The sequence below is a fragment of the Vigna umbellata genome, chromosome 1 (genome assembly GCF_029865625.1).
Source record: "Vigna umbellata cultivar VRB3 chromosome 1, Vumbellata_1.0, whole genome shotgun sequence".
NCBI lineage: Eukaryota > Viridiplantae > Streptophyta > Magnoliopsida > Fabales > Fabaceae > Vigna > Vigna umbellata.
Window position 1 is genome coordinate 107553562 of NC_142165.1, and position 17147 is coordinate 107570708.

Genomic DNA, 17147 nt, shown 5'->3' on the forward strand with positions numbered 1-17147 from the left:
CCATTTTGCGTGCAGTAGTTAAAGAAACTTACAGTGGAATAGAGGAAAGGATTGAATGTCAGCAATCAGCACCTCAGACTTTTTCGAAGTAAATTTCATTGCAAAAGCAACAATGCAGCAGAGCGATAGAACAGAACATAAGATTGTGCAGATGGTCTAGTCGAAAAAGCTTTGGTGAATGGAAAATAACAAAACAATTATCAATTTGTAAACAAGTGCCTTGTTGCTTAGAAAGTATGACCCCAGCACTGGTTCTAGTCAAGGTCAACTTTCAATTTCTTCTATAACACAAAAGAACAAGGTGATATGGAAGCTCCAAGTGCATGGCTCCAACATTGTTATAAGACAGATTTCTGTTAATAATTTAAATGATCATAATAAACAGGATTACCAATTCAATTCCCGAGGATCGTTATACAATATAACATGTACTGTACAGTATAGAATTGTGATGAAAGCCTTGTGGATCATTAATTCTAGCTGATCCATACAAGTTAACTCGACAAGACTTCGAAAACACCTATTCCTTATCACTAGTCCAACATTTCCCAGGTCTGAAGTTGAATAAGAAACTTCCAAAGACAACCAAATGTTGGTGACACATAATTTGTAGATGCGCTGTCACAATTCGGTGCACAGGTGCCAGAAACTAATCTTTTGTGTGAAGTTCTATTGATTATTGGTCAAAAAGGTACACCTTAAACTAATAACTAGGAGCCTATAAGGAAAGAAACAAAAAGAAAATCACGATTAGATTCAGATAACAGAATGAAGTTCCTGGACCCTGGATCGAATCTTATCCAATGTACCATCAATGGCCAAATCAAATGCATCCTTCTTAGCTTTGAGACCGGGAGAACTATCATGCTTCCTGTACAAGACATTTGGTATCAACGCCAAAACCCTTTGCCGCAAGCTCCTAACCTTAGACCTAGGTATCCGTTGCAAGACGTTCAAAATCCTCAACCCCTTGAACACAACCTCCTCCTTCGGAATAAACACAGAGAAATCCTCAAACTCGTTCTCGGGCAGATGCCACCCATACTGCGACTTGGCCGAAAGATCCTCAAAGAAAACCGGTATACACCCCGCCAGTATCGAGTCGAACGTGGACCGGCGGGTGGGGGTGTCCCCGGGAGGCTGCAAGCAGAAACTCGCCTGCAGCATGGGCCGCATAAACCGAACAGGGTCGTGCTCGCAAACCCCGTTGGAGCAGTCCACGATCTCGCACAACTTCTCGTAAGAGGGGTCCGAGGTGGCGTTCTCACACTCGCTGCGTATGCTCCGACGGATGTTGGGCGACGAGGATCCGCCTCCGCCTCCACCGCCGGCGAATAGCGCGAGGATGGAGCGCTTGGAGCGGCGGGCCCGTGTGATCCAGGAATCGAGGAGTCCGAGGTTGAGAGGGTGGAAGGAGGTGGGATAGGGAACGGCGTGTTCCTGCCAGGGCCACGCGCGGGCCTCCAGCGTGAGGGCGGTGAGGTTAAAAAATTGGGGCAACTCGAGGAAGGAGGTGCCCCAGAAGGGAGGATCGTTGGTGAGGGATTGAGAGAAGTCCCAGGCGGGGCGGGCCATGACGAGGAAGTGGTCGTGGGCCATGTGACGAGCCCAGATTTGGGGGTTGTCTTGTTGGAGGAAATGGAAGAGGTGGAGACCGTGTAGGGCGCTGAAGTTTGATTCTGAGCCGTAGAGGTAGCGTAGGGCATCGAGGCCCGCGTAGTAGGGGAGATAGATAGCCTTTGCGCGCAGGGGATCTTGCGTGAGGCAGGGGTACTCCAGCATCCGACGGTGGAAGACGAGTTCCAGCATGGAAGGGTCGGTTCGGTACCAACTCCGGGAGCGGTTATGGGTTTTCTGTCCCAGACCGTGGTTTCCTAGGTAGGGACACAGGTCGTCCAACATTGGATACTCCGAACAGTTTGCCAGCAGATCCAGGTTGAATCTTGAAGGTAGCTTCCTTATGTGGATCCATCGATTCTCGCATTCTTCCTCTTCCGATGATGCCGCCATTTTCCCCACCGACAACATCATTAACATCAACAACGGCCATCCGCTGCCTTTCAACATCCCCATTCCTTTCTTTCTATTCATCAACGCTGTCCCGTCGATTCCAATCCTAATCAAAACCACGCCTGTTCTTCCTTCACATTCCTATCACTCTTCTAATATCTGTTTCACTAAAAACAAGCACACACTACAAAAAGTCAAATCAATCTAAAGCCTAATGTAAGTAAGTTAAATACTACAGTTAATAACCCCACTTCTAGAATTTTAAATCTCAAATCTTACTTATTTTATTTAATATCAATTAATGTTTTAAGTTCCTGCTTTAATGACAACAATTAAAGCTTTTCTTTATACATAACTATATTTTTACAATATTTTAATAACAAAATTATTTCACAATCAATAATAATCTTAAACACCGATATAAACCAATAAAAACTAAGAAAATTTTATTTTCATACATGTAATATGCAAAATATTTAATACATCATTTTGTTCAGATTTGATTTAAAGTAATACTATTTTTTAAAATGTAGAATTATTTTGAAACAAACCCCTACAAATATTAAACCTATACAAAATTTTAATAAATTTTTAATTTCTTTCAGTCATCTAAACCATCTTACTTTTTAATCCAAAGATAATAATTACGACGATTATATATTTTGTGTATTCTCAATTATTAAAAGTAATTCTTCAATTTAATTATTATATATTTACACAAATAACATAATTTTGATTTTAGTTTAAAATTCAATTATTACATAACCGAATTTTAACTTTCGTGTTTTTGTAAATAGTAGTTAAAATATCAATCAGAATTTTTTATTTTCGAAAAATTGAATTATTTGAACTAAGCTTTTTTTTTTTAATTTTATTAAAACAAAAGGAGAGGAAAAATAAGAAGTTATAAGTTTTTATAACGAAAACATATTTATTGATATATTTGATTTTTTTAAGTTATTTTTGTAATTTTGTATAATTTTCAATTTATTTACATTAGAGTTTTAAATTTTTTTAACTTCATTTTCTTTATATATTTGTAATTGGTTGAATCGAATAATCAAATTTTATATTTAATTTTATAATTACAGTATTTTTAATTAAAAAAACAATTATAAAATGTAAAAAAATTAAAATAACTTATATTGTTAAAATATACCAACTAATATATATATATATATATATATATATATATATATATATATATATATATTAAACATATTATTTGAAAAAAATTATATTATAAATAATTTAAAAAATTATTAAACAATTAATAAAAGTAAAATTATTAAACATTTTTTATTTTATTTTTATCACCTATTTTTTAATAAATGATTTTTTTAAAGTATAGTTTAACAAAATTCAAACATACAAATAAATATTTTCTCATTATAAAAATATATAACTTTTTTAGTTTTTTTTTTCTCCTTTTATTTTAATAAAATTTAAATTAAAAATAAAAGTAAAAAATCAGTTCAGATTCCCCAAAACTGAATTCATCGATTTAATCACTATTCACAAAAATGAAAATCAGAATGCAACTTTCCATGATCAAATTCTAACCTAAAATTAAACTATAATTTCTTATAAACTATATAGTGATGATAAAATGGGTTAGAGGGACAACTTTGGCTCGCCACGAAGCATGTTAGGTTTGAGAAAAATTAAATTTTTTATACAGTCAATTTTTAATCCGTTTATTTAAAATTTGGTTCATCCAAATACGTGGTAATCATGATTGACTCATCGATCTTTCACGATAGCAACACATTATAGATTTATCCACTTATAATTGACAAAAAAATATCAATATTATATAAATTTATTTGTAAGTTTTTCGTGTTTATTTTTGATTACATTTGAATTATATTATATGATAATTTTTTTATTATTATTTTGAAGGATTAAATATGTTTTTAGTCCCTGAACTATCAAGTCATTTTGGATTTCGTCCATCTTTGAAATGTTTGTTCATTTTCATCCTCTTAGTTTGGAAACTTGTATTTTTAGTCCTTAAAAAGCCAACGGTGTTAAGTTTTCTATGAGGTGGCAACGGCGAGCCACGTGTGATGCCACCTTCCCTAACTATGTGACGTGGTAGTAACGATCTGGTGGTCAGTCGGGCACTCGGTCTGTTGGTCGGTCGGCCACTCATTATTTAAGCTTTTGAAGAATCCTTTTTGTATCGTACGGTCTCCTGGAACTAGCCGAGTGGCCGACCACCAGGGCGACCACCCACTAGGCCAATCGATCACTAGACCGAGTGGCAAACCACCCACTAGGCCGACCGACCACCAGACCGATTGACTGACCACCCACTAGGTTGACCGACCACCACACCTTTACTGCCATGTCAATTAAAAGTAATGAGGGAAGGTGGCATCACACGTGGCTCACCGTTTGCCACCTTACAGAAAATTTAACGACATTGATTTTTAAGGACTAAAAATACGAGTTTCCAAACTAAGAGGATGAAAATAAACAAACTTTTCGAAAAGGGACGAAACCTAAAATCGCTTCATAGTTCATGACTAAAAACATATTTAACCATATTTTGAATTGTGTTTGGAGTTTAATATCATTTTAGAATGAAATTTATTTAGATTTTAGATACCAAAACTTTGTAATTTTTTTTAATTTGAACAAAAATTTGTAATTAAATAAGTTGGGTGAAGTAACCTGTTTAACTCACCAACATAGGTCAAATAATTTTTTTAACTTATTAATAAATAAGTCGGGTTCTTGTTAAATGATATAATAGGTATAATCATGTTGAATTATCCATTTTTCTCACCGGTGCCTCCCCCGGAATATTTAAATCATCAATAAAGCCACTAGAAAATTGAATCAACCAATTATCACAGCTGCAACCTTTTCTATTGAATGTAACACAGCAAGGGTATCCTTAACACAAGGCCATTTTTAAATGCCTCAAGTAGCATTGCATTAAAGTTACTGTTTGACCTATATATAATATAAATAAATAAATATTTACATTAATTAAGTCTATTTACTTCTCTTCATTCCATAAAATAATATTTTTATAGCTATCTGTACTCATGTTTACCAGAAACACTATTCAAGTTGAGGCATAAAAGTACTTTTGAATAATAATATTAAATAGTTTTTTGTTCTTATATTTAAATAAAAAAAAGTTCAATTTATGGGAAGATCTGAATCCTTCGTTATGAGGCAGTGTAATTTAAGTAAGGAACAAATCCAATCAAATCGAGGAAACCGGGGAAAAAGGTAATTAAAAAAAAGCAAACCCTTCCCCACTTCCCTACTAATTTTACTTAATGCACTTATCTTTTATTAAACACTTTAATAATGAATATTAATTAATCTTTTTTTCAAACTCAGTCAAAGCCAGTCAACAATTCCAGCTCAAAAATACAAGAGAAAATGGACGTAACTTAATATCACGCAATTTAATAATAATGGTAATAACTACAATTAATTAATTAATTAATAAATAAATAACTAGTTGCGCATCGATATATTTTCGGATGAGAAACGCTTTTCAATCAGCCGTTGTATTCTTCCACAATTTATTTCTTTCTTTCAGACCAAGAAAAAGTAGAAACCAAACGCGGCCTTCAAGTTCCAAATACCAACAACTAAGTAAACAACTTCTCTTTCCTGTCTCTTTCTCTCTTTCTCTCTCTGCTTCTGAGTTCCGAGTTGCAGAGAGAGCAATGAGTCAGGAATCGTTTATATACAGCTTCGTGGCTCGGGGGACGGTGGTGTTAGCTGAGTACACCGAGTTCACCGGGAACTTCCCTGCAATTGCAGCTCAGTGTCTCCAGAAACTACCCTCTTCCAATAACAAGTTCACCTACAATTGTGACCACCACACCTTCAATTTTCTCGTCGAAGATGGTTACGGTACTGCTTCTCTCCTTCGATCTCTTGCTTTTTCTCTTTGCTGCATCTTCCTCTCAACCTGGACCTTCTACCACTTTAATTCACACTTTAGCTGCTGGATCTACTTTGTCGCATCAAACTGGCACACATATATCTCTTTTTTTTGTGGGCTATCCTTACTTTTTGGGGTTCGTGTGCAAGTTTTGTTATTTTTTCATTTCAAACAAATGAATGGTGAAAAATGGAATTTCGGTTCTCCTGGTCCATTTATGGTGGTTTTTTTTATGAGAATTAGAATCAAGCTTTATTCTGGGACAAATAGAAACAAGGCTATGAGGGATGAAGGAACAGTTGTCACCTCTGAATGTCGGTGTCTTTCTCTCCTGTTAGTTTAACCAAACATGCGACCCCTTCATATGTATGTTCCACTTCTCTTGGTTTCTGAACGAAACTGTCTATTTCCAAATCAATGGTTTATTGAATTGTGCTGGACACGTTGACTAGTGATACGGCCATTATAGTGTACATAATGGAACATGAGAGGCAACTCTCACTTCATGAGTTAGCTTCCAAATTCTAAGTGGTGAGTGAGGATAAAATATTAAGATGTTCACTTTATCACTCATTTTGAGACTCTTTATCTGTTCTTTGAAAAAATTTAGTAACTCTCAATCGACTTTGAGTATAGGCCGACTTACATAAATTTGTGCGTTCTTCTTTTGCTTTGTGCAATTTTCTGTTTATTCTCATCTTTGCTGTAACTCAGAGTTACAGAAAGATTGAGTTGCAGTTGTGTGGATTTTATCTTCTTATAGTGTGTTTGGTTCAGTTTGGATGACACCTGAATCAATTATCTCTGACATAATCACGGTGATACCATGAAAAGTTAGAAGCAACTATTGTTACTTTATCTTCACCATGAAAAATTAGTTGATTTTTCTCACTGTGAAGCCAGTACGAGCACACTATTAATGTTTTCCATTTTGGGATCAATGTGAATTGCAGCTTACTGTGTTGTTGCCAAGGAATCTGTGAGCAAACAAATCTCTATTGCTTTCCTAGAACGTGTCAAAGCGGACTTTAGGAAAAGATATCGGGGTGGAAAGGCTGACACAGCTGTTGCCAAAAGTTTCAACAAGGATTTTGGGTATGCTTATTTCTTTCCAAGTAATTCATGATGATGTTTACTCATAATTCAATGCTTGAATAGAAAAAAAAATTGTATAAAAATGGTAAATAATACGTATGTACATTTGCAGACCAGTAATGAAAGAGCACATGAAGTATATAATAGACCATGCTGAAGAGATTGAAAAGCTAATAAAAGTGAAGGCTCAAGTTTCAGAAGTTAAGAGTATCATGTTAGAGAACATTGATAAGGTATGTTTAAGTTTTAGATTGAGACGTGGGATTTTTTAGGATAATTTCAGTCATTTCCTTGTGTAGTTGTCTTATTCATCCTGCTCTACTAACCTTCAATCCATTGTTATGTATATTACCGTCATTGAAATAGATGATCGAGAGGGGGAAAATGTAGTTTTGAAGATTGCTATATTAGTCATTTGCTTGTTTTATTACAACTTTTCAGGTCGTTTGGAAAAAGAAAATCACTAGGTTTATGTGTGCCTCCTTATATTTCTTTGGGAAATTTCAAGAATTGAAATTTTAGAGCACAATAAAAAACTTTGTAGAAGCAATATGCTTCTATCCCTGGCCTTTTCCTTTCTGTCACTGTGGTTGGTGACAACTTGCTCAGTGACTAAATCATAACCTGTTAAATTCTGTATCGTATAGACCTTTTCCTATATGCTGTCCTGGTTGTATTAACATCAGTATATTTTGTTGTCTTTACTGGATGCATTGATTGCAAAATGTTAAACAAGAAAGTGACATACATTGTCAATTTGTTTTTGCTATACGTACTTTCAGGCCATTGATAGAGGAGAAAATCTAACTATTCTTGCCGACAAGTCTGAGACATTGCACTCACAAGTAAGTTGAATGAGGTTTGCATCTTTGGAGGCGTTTGTTTCACAGAATCTTTTTGCATTCCTGGGAAATGAAAGTGAGAATGTATATTCCTGTGCTTGTTGGAAGGTTATAAAATATTTCTGGACATGTTTTATTCTCAGGAACAGTTTATATTCCCCTGCTAAGGAGTGGGTATATTCTCATGGAAAAGGGGAAGTTACTTTGTAACCTCTATTATGACTTCCAATTTTTTTTTATTACAATTAATTTACAATTTAAAAAGTAGTTTAGGAATATAAAAAACTAAACAAACGTATTTTTAGACATGCCTTGGGATAATTTTCCAACCATAACATTCCCCTGAACTAAATTTCCAGGAACTCAAAACCTTAACTTGAAACAAACACCTGCTTTGGTTTGTAATCTTATGTTGTCTAGGGCTGAAGGGTGTCCGATTTTCAGGCCCAGGAGTTCAGAAAGAAGGGAACTCAAGTCCGTCGGAAGATGTGGTATCAGAACATGAAAATTAAATTGGTTGTTCTTGGAATTTTGTTGCTTTTGGTTCTGGTTATCTGGCTTTCTGTCTGCCATGGATTCAACTGTGCAAATTAACAAGAAATGGAAGTTTACTACGGATAGGTATTTAAGTGATGTTTAAAGAGCAATTTCTTTGAAGTTTTAGCAAAAATCTACTTAGAAGTGGGAGTTTGGCAACTGGAGAAAAAAAGTTTCCTACCTTCTTTGTTGGTTGATAATGGTATACGATATTCTTGGAAATTCTTAGAGAGGAGATTGGGTGTATCTGTAATGTATCATATGCTGGACTGTTTGGTCTTGTCAAACTCTACACTCTTAATATGTTTCCCTTTTCTTTACTTTAAATATAGAAAAATGTTTCTGTCTCTTTATAGCATGTATGTTTGCAAATTCTGGCAAATTTGTTGGTAATATGAATTGATGATGGTGACCTTAGGAAGATTTAGATTGAATTTGGTAAAATCACTAAACTAATAATTTGATTAGTTTATAACTAGCTTGACAACTAAAAATGTGCTTGGGAAGTAGCTTAATTTAGAAACTTTTAATTTTTTAGTTGTTTCAACTTGTTTTTAATTTGATTTTTATTCAATTTTCTTTTATTAATATCTTTTATATTTTAATTTTATTATTATTATTATTATTTATTTTTACTTATTTTGAACTTTCAATTATAGATATTGAATATTTATACTAATTATTGTATTATTTTTGGTGTTTCTTAAATTATTTTTTAATTTTATGAAGTTATTAAAAGGGATTTACCAATATAAATTATAGTAATTAATATTTAATTATATTATAATTATATATCATAAAAAGTTTAAGAGAGAAACCTAATATAACTAAAACTTAAATTACGAAATAAAAAAAAATTATAATTATATAATAATATGTTTTGTTTAGAAACAAAGTTTTAAATATATAATAAAATTTATATAGTTATGTTTTTTTTTTATAATTTTATATTTAATAACTAGTTTATTAACTAAATACTTAATTACATTAGAAGTTTATTAGTTAGAAGTTACTTTATTATGTGTTTGTTAATGAGATGGTATTATTAGGCAATCGTTTAGGTAATTAAGTGTATATTAGGATGAATTTCTTAAAAAGAAAGAAAAATAAAATATTTTAATAATTATTTTATATCTAATAATTAGTTTACTATCGACGGGCTTCTTTATCCCGTAGTTTTATCAAACAAAATCTTAATTGAATATTTGATCGAATTTCTTAATAAAAGAGAGAAACAAGAAGAAAAGAAAATTAAACGAGTTTTTCTTTCAGTTAGAATGAAAAAAAAAAAAACTGTGTTGGATATTTATTTTAAAATAATGTATATAAAAAGTAATCTTAACCCATAACAGAGTTCTTTTTTTCCCGTAATCTTTATCATGTAGTTTGTAAAAAAAAAAATCCTAAATCAATCAACATTATTATATATATATAAAAGAATGATTATGAGTATGAGATCCAGAAATTATATTTTAGAATTATAATATTTTAAAAATAATAAAATTTAGTTATTTTATATTAAATTAATTTATATAAATAGAAAATTTTATAATTAAATTTTATTATTTTAAAACACATAATTTTTCTAACAATTATATTTTTAGAGTTTTTTTTTTTTTTTTTACTTTTTTCAAGAAGTTCTTATCTTTTGTTTATCTGATTGAAAATCAATGATTATTATAATAGGTTTTGATCGTTCTTTGCGATGTCTTTAAATGTACATAGAACTTCTTGTGAAACATATGTTTTAAATTATTAGAGCGGTTAATGACTACTTTTATAGAAGAGGAAAACTAATTACACTTGTTTTAAGTTATATTATTTGGTTAATTATATGTACATGTCTTGAGTTGTGATTGTGATATGAATTTTGATTTAATCTGTTTTAGATGTGTATTATTTGTATGTGTTGTAATATGTTGAAAACATGAGTTTTATGGTTTGTTTAATTGGGTAATCTAATTTGATTCGAGTTAAAAACATGAAATTTAGGTGTTTGAAAGTTTATCAGGTGGTAATTAACTCAAAAGGAGTCAAATTGCTCAATCAAAGCTCAAAGAGGGAGTTATGCTTACTAATACATTGTCAGACACCATTGTAGCATCATCAGGCAACACTACAACACCGTTGAGTGCCACTAAAACAGTGACCACTAACCTAGAGGCACTGGGTGCCACTTTTGTACTATTAGGTGCACTTAAATTAGTGGGTTTAAGGTGTGGTAGCATCGAACGCCACTTTTCTAAGGCGTCATCTTATTTTTCCCGTCTACGTCATCTTAGAAAAAATAGAATTTTCACTTCGTTAATCGTCGAATCAAGTTAAAATTTTCAAAGAGGTCATAGACACATGAATTGTTACCTTTACTAGTAGGATTTTTTATTTGAGGTCTTATGTTAGAAAAGTTAATCTCTTATGTTTATCGTATTTTGGGTTTCTCTTTTGTAAAAAATATTTCTTATTTGTGGTTTTGGATTGGTCTTGGAATAAAAGAAGACATATGTTTGTTTATAGAATTACTGATGAATTAATTGATAAATATGTATGCATATAATGATGTATGAAACTGTGAAGATGATGACCTTATTATTGGACAGGAGTATATATAAAATATATGTTGGTTATAATTAATCACGAATATGATATCACTTAGTATGGATAAATACAAATATGAGTGATTTTTGGTATTAGAAACTTGATCTAGAATCATGTTTATGGAGAAATTAATGTGTTGTTTGACAGAATTCCAGGAATCTCGTAGAAAGATTTTATGATGATGTTTATTTAGTGTATGGATTCAAGTAAAGAGATATCCTGAACTCTAATAATAATTCACAGTCATATAAAATAAAATGAATTATTTGGTGAGAGTCATATGAAATCTTAGTTTGAAAGCAGGTTAATGACCTCAAATACAAATGAGTTTAACTTTGTAAGGGATAAGATAAAACTCATTGACATGACTCTACAGAGTAACAGATGTAACCACAAGTACATGTCTCTAATGATTTTGATTAAATGCATGTATATGAATAATTGAGTCTAAAAAGTTTTTGATTTTATATTTGATTTTCTATAAATATTCAAAACACACTATTTTATCGTAATATCAATTTATATATATTTATTTCTTCTATAAATTAACTTACTTTTTTTTTTCTTTTTTTTGTGTTTGTTGTTTTTCTTTTTCAATAATTAATATGAATAAATGAAAAAAAAAATGTAAATTTAGATCAAGAAAAAAAATGTTCATGCAACTGGATAAATATATGTAAATGTAGGATCGTGAGATTTATATTTAGTTTCTATCTTTCAAAGTTTTGTAATTTTGTTATCAGCTTTTAGTTTCTAATAAACTGTTAAAATGTTGTATTCATTAAATGTTTATTTGATTTCTTTTATTATTTGTTACCTATACAAACAAATATATCATATATTGTGTGTTTATGTAATTATTTTTTTCTCCTCTCTTCTGCAATATGATAATTGGAAATTTGAATCTAAGTTTAATAGTGAAAAATGAAATTATTTAAAATAAAAATTCTCAACTAAAGAATAAGAGAAAAGTAAATTTAGATTGAATGCCCAAAGGAATATTGAAAGAAAAGAGTGGATTTATGGAGAACTGAGATAAAAGATAAATAGCCTCTTTGGATACGAGATTTTTCCAACTTTCTTTTTCTCTATCATGCTTGAAAAATTCTTTCTCGCTTTTATAATTATTCACTTTGAAGTTAACCTTAGAAAAAGGTAAAAAAATTAGCAAAGTTGTAAAAAAAATAATTCGTGCAAATATCAATAAAAAACATCATTACAGTAACATCACTAAAAAACTAACTTTGGAAAAAGTTTATACAAAATAAGAAATAATTTTAACATAACAATAAAAATAACTTCAATGAAGTAAACAAAAATAACTTCAAATCTGGCTTAAATATAGATATATTGATGAGTTAGAAGCAATTATGGATTCTACTATTATCTGGAAATGACATCACCAACGTAAATTGGATAATAAATGTGCTTCACGATCAACTTAAAAACATAATTAAGAAAAAGTTGACTAATATTAGTCGAGAAATAATTATTAATTACATTATTAATAAAACAATTCCAATAATGCGTATAAAAAACTAATTTTGACCAAACCAACACACTCGAACTTTGTTAATCCGTCAAACTCCTCACCAAATTGAGTGAAGAAGAATATTGATATAAGATTTAAAAATATTTAATTTTTAGTATCATAAACTATATAATTTAATTTATTTTTCTTACCCAAATAGTATATTTTATTATAATATATTTCCCATTTTTTTTCCTTGCAAAACTTCATATATATATATATATATATATATATATATATATATATATATATATATATATATATATATATATATATATATATATATATATATTTGTGTGTGTGTAAATTCACGTCAATAAAAAACACTTTAAACTCGTCTTTATTGTTTTGACTTTAATATGTGTTTAGAAATTGAGGTAAGTTTTTTTTCTTAGATTTATAATTAATATAATAAGACACAGATATATTGTGTAATGAGAAATCATAAAAATAGAAGAAAATTAATACAAAAATCGAGATAAAAAAGATACTGACTTTCTTTTTAAGAAATACATTAAATATAATTATATAATCATTTATATGATTGATATAATCAATTATGCGTAATTAAAACTAATTTTTATTAATAATCATATTTTGTAACAAATAGCTAGAAGAATTATTAAAATAATAAATTAATAAAATCAATTAATTTAAAATTTAATATTCAGTAAATAATTCATTTCATATATCATTATTTTAAATATAACTCTTTTATAAACAATTAATTTTGTTTAATTTATATTTTCAAAAAAAATCATTAAATTCTTTTTAATACTTTACTTTATAAAATATTTTCTGAATATGTTATGATATAATCATTTTTTTTTTCAATTAATCTATTACATGTATTACAAACTTTCTGCTTAAATCTACTAATTTTTTTCTTAATCCAAATAAACTTTCCAATCTCTTTGCCTTCTTTTTCTTTCCAACCTCACCTAGTCCAAACTACGAAGATCATCTAAACTTTTATCCTTTGTCTTAGTTAATGATAAGAAAAATTGAAAATCTAAACTATTTTGTAAAAAAAAAAACGATTTTTTAGGAATTTGTGTCATGCAGCTCAAAAGTATTTGTAATAAACTGCATTGAAAATATGATATAAAATAAGGTAAAAAAAATTACCAAAAGAATGATGGAATAGTTTTGTGAGGAACAGCAAAATGCTCAGATATGCAGTGAAGATTTAGCCTAATGGTGGCGTACGAGTTACGTTGGACACCACTTACCCAGTTTATAAAGAGAAAGAAAAAAAAACCTCTCGAAAAAGGATAACTTTACAAATATAAAATATTCATATACCTGTTAAAAGCCTACGGTAGTAGTTTTTCTATTTTTTGTTATAGTTTTATTATATAACATGATTTAAATATTATTTCGGTGCGAGGTCGAGTCACTAACACTTACACAAATTTTCTTGTGATATGGTATGGTATTCACTTCTCTAGTCCTTCTCTTTGATTCACCCTTCAGAGATGTACCGTTCAAAGGTTATCCGATGCTTAAATCATAGTTAACTGTCCGTACAATAGTTCATGCAATAATAATAAATGCACAGTAAATTCGGTCACCTACATCTTACCTTTGACCTATATTTATAATTTTAGATATGACCTTAAGATTAGTAAAACCTAAATTACGGTCCAATCTCAGCCCAATACCTCTAATCATAATCTATGTTAATCTTTGTAGGAAAACTTGTTGATTGACTAAGGCCGGACGTTTATGTTCTTGGACGTCCGGTCTAACCTACTGGTTCTGCCACGTTCAATCATTTAGCTGTTTTTTCTCTCTAGAGCTGTCTGACTAGCTTGATGTAAGGTAACTAGATGGTCGTCCGGTACAAATATTATAAACGAAAATTTCATTTCAACGTAAGTGATTAAGAAGAATGTTTAATTTAATTTTGTATGTTTTATATATATTAACTATACACAATAATACACATTATTAAATTTAGTGTTTCCGCTTTAAGAAAATGAAAGGTGAAATTATAAAGAATGGCACCACTCACCAATTTAGATTTTCTTTTTATTTCGTATTTTTTTCTATAAATATCCAACTTTTGCATATAACTCAAAATTAGACAACGAAATATGAATGAATATTCCAGTTTAATTGATTCACCCTTTTATGTTGTATTAAATCGATTTTTATGTGGTTAACACTTAACATAAGAATATCACTTTTAACTTTTTTTTAGAATATTAATATATCTAAATTACTTAAGTATTTAAGTGTATAGAAGGATCTGACCCAAGGAATCGTACCACTTGGACATTATTCCCTTCACTTTCCTTTTTTTAAGACTTTATATATATAGCATAGAACAAATATTTACACGCGATGTTAGATTACTCATTTTTGATACGTAAAAGGTTTTACTTTAGATAATATCATAATAAAATCTTAATATTCTGATTAGGTTGACACATTGAAATTTCATTAATCACGTAATACTAGAGTTAAAAATACATTAATAAAGGTCAAGAGAGAAAATATATTTGAACTAAATATATTGATGTGTTCAAAATTGTGGTGGAAGGAAAACATTTTTAAAGTATCTCAACAATTCTAATTAATGTGAACAACCTGAGACTTCCCGAATATATAAAGAATACAAGCCTGTGCTTGAAGGTGAGCTTACAATCTGCACCATCTAAACAAATTGTTAGAATTTAATTCAACAATTTTTAATTTCAAGTTAGGTTAATATATTTCTTATTTTAACATATGTTTTATACATCATTTCTATTCTTTCTTTTTTCTGGGACTCTTATTACACGGACACTTCAACAATATATACATTATATATTTTAATTGTTTTCTCTTATTAAGGATATCCCATCACTTATCATATATTTTTAACTTTTTTAACATTAACCATTCTTTCTCTTTATTATTTTTTTTCTCCCTCTTCCATGTATCTATAATGCTTTCCTTAACATTTTTTAAAAAGAATTAGATATAAGTTAGAAATATATATTTTCAAACACCTAAACTTTTTACATTCATTTCACATTATATATCCTTTGTTACTCTTTTTTTTCTTAAAAAAAATAAAAAATTTACACTTTTATAATTATTTTACTCTTATATTCTGTGTTAAATAAATGTAAGAATGTATCATGATACCATTATTAAATTAAGACACCGACGAAAAACATCTTGTGAGGAAAATTTCCACGAATCCTTCAATTTTACACATGATCGTTTCTGATCCATCATGCATGACTAAAAAATCAGAAAGTCACCCAAAACCCGAGTCATCATATATTACCAGCTATTATAAATGTGTTAAATATATAAATATATACGTAATAAATTTGAACACACAACAAAACTAACACTAATTAATTATAATTACGTGATAGAAGATACCAAAGTGAACAAAAAAACTTCTCAGAAGGGAAACATATTATCAAATTACGATGAAAAATATATAGAAATGCAAGCAATGTGAATATTTAGCAGTGGAATATAGAAAAGTGAAATTTCATTGCACAGATGACTAAATATACAGCAGAACACCTACGTATACATAAAGGTGAAATAATTAACAATCAGAACATATGTATATAACAATAAACTGACCAACAGAGTGGAAACACAAGTTAATGTCACAATCAAATGGGCACAGTCCAAAACGAAAGACGCAAACACCTAACTGAACGAAACACTGAGACTTCAACAGTAGCAGGGTACCCTGCTCGAAGGCCTTGCAGGGTTGTGATTGCTGACTATGTGTGTGTGTGTGTGTGTATATATATATATATATATATATATATATATATGTTGTGTTGTCCCTGTCTTTCTCCCTAGCTACCCTACATGTCCCTAACTTCAAAAGCGTTCTTGTTTTTGACGACTATGTCATACATGTGCATGGATTTGAACCTGTTGAAATCTCTAGGGAGGGAGATAAGGTGGACGGTGGAGCGTTTGTGGAACTGAAGAAGATCAGGGTCGTCGTAGTAACGCTCCCAGCCAAGCGAGTATAATTTTCTCTCCAAAACCGAGTAAGACGTGATGACCTCATTGCTTGCTAAATGAACAAGCATCTTCCTTCTTCCGCCGCGGCTTCCCTCCACCGCCTCACCACCGGGGTTCTCCACTAACCTCACCACACCGTTCTTGAAAACCCAAACCCCAGACATTCTTAATTTCGAAACAACAATGTTGAAGTGTGTCTGTTGGGGGAGAATATGGTTGTGTGTAATGTGTATATATAGGATGAGAAAGTTTGACGATGGAATTATTTTATTTGATATATATATAGACCGGCCAACCAGACACATGAGGAAGAAAAGAATGGAGGAGATATATATAGTATAGTATAGTATATATAGAATAGAATAGAGGTGGTGTTTGGATGTGAATACAGCTAAGGTGGGACCCACTGAAGAAGAGTCTTAAGCTAAAGGTGAATTTTGGGGACAGGGTGTTTTGGGAAAGGGTGGGGGCCTAGGTTATTCATTTCATCAATTATCATAATCGGATTGAGGGAATCTTCGTTCACTTTTCCATTTGCGTAGTCTCAATATTGTAACCCCACGGACAGAGAATCCATTTAAGTGTGAGACTAACAACTAAATTTTAAGTTTAACTTAATCTC

General features: G+C 30.6%; 3 protein-coding genes across 4 annotated transcripts; 1 reads left to right on the top strand and 2 right to left on the bottom strand.

The window, feature by feature from the left end:
• Nucleotides 1-387: 387 nt before the first annotated feature.
• Nucleotides 388-2227, bottom strand: LOC148207077 (putative xyloglucan galactosyltransferase GT19). Its single transcript, XM_088105464.1, has one exon. The coding sequence runs from the start codon at nt 2089-2091 to the stop codon at nt 757-759; it is 1335 nt and encodes a 444-aa protein (XP_087961590.1). The 5' UTR covers nt 2092-2227; the 3' UTR covers nt 388-756.
• A 3312-nt stretch (nt 2228-5539) lies between these two features.
• Nucleotides 5540-8752, top strand: VAMP724 (vesicle-associated membrane protein 724). 2 transcript variants are annotated; one of them, XM_047297985.2, is made up of 5 exons: nt 5540-5898; nt 6883-7024; nt 7137-7257; nt 7807-7869; nt 8010-8304. In XM_047297985.2, the coding sequence occupies exons 1-5, from the start codon at nt 5709-5711 to the stop codon at nt 8031-8033; spliced, it is 540 nt and encodes a 179-aa protein (XP_047153941.1). In that variant the 5' UTR covers nt 5540-5708; the 3' UTR covers nt 8034-8304. The 2 variants fall into 2 exon arrangements, with proteins under 2 accessions (XP_047153941.1, XP_047153933.1); XM_047297977.2 differs by lacking the exon at nt 8010-8304 and adding an exon at nt 8311-8752 and having other exon boundaries at nt 5542-5898.
• A 7254-nt stretch (nt 8753-16006) lies between these two features.
• LOC124824928 (flowering-promoting factor 1-like protein 1) lies at nt 16007-16810 on the bottom strand. Its single transcript, XM_047297451.2, has one exon. It carries the CDS (start codon nt 16687-16689, stop codon nt 16360-16362), a length of 330 nt encoding a protein of 109 aa, XP_047153407.1. The 5' UTR covers nt 16690-16810; the 3' UTR covers nt 16007-16359.
• Nucleotides 16811-17147: the final 337 nt, after the last annotated feature.

Bases quoted from the DNA above. Each gene is read 5' to 3' on its own strand.
- LOC148207077 (XM_088105464.1), bottom strand. From the start codon at position 2,091: ATGAATAGAAAGAAAGGAATGGGGATGTTGAAAGGCAGCGGATGGCCG.
- VAMP724 (XM_047297977.2), top strand. From the start codon at position 5,709: ATGAGTCAGGAATCGTTTATATACAGCTTCGTGGCTCGGGGGACGGTG. The intron at 5,899-6,882 runs GTACTGCTTCTC...TGTGAATTGCAG, and splicing joins TCTCGTCGAAGATGGTTACG to CTTACTGTGTTGTTGCCAAG. The intron at 7,258-7,806 runs GTATGTTTAAGT...ACGTACTTTCAG, and splicing joins TGTTAGAGAACATTGATAAG to GCCATTGATAGAGGAGAAAA.
- LOC124824928 (XM_047297451.2), bottom strand. From the start codon at position 16,689: ATGTCTGGGGTTTGGGTTTTCAAGAACGGTGTGGTGAGGTTAGTGGAG.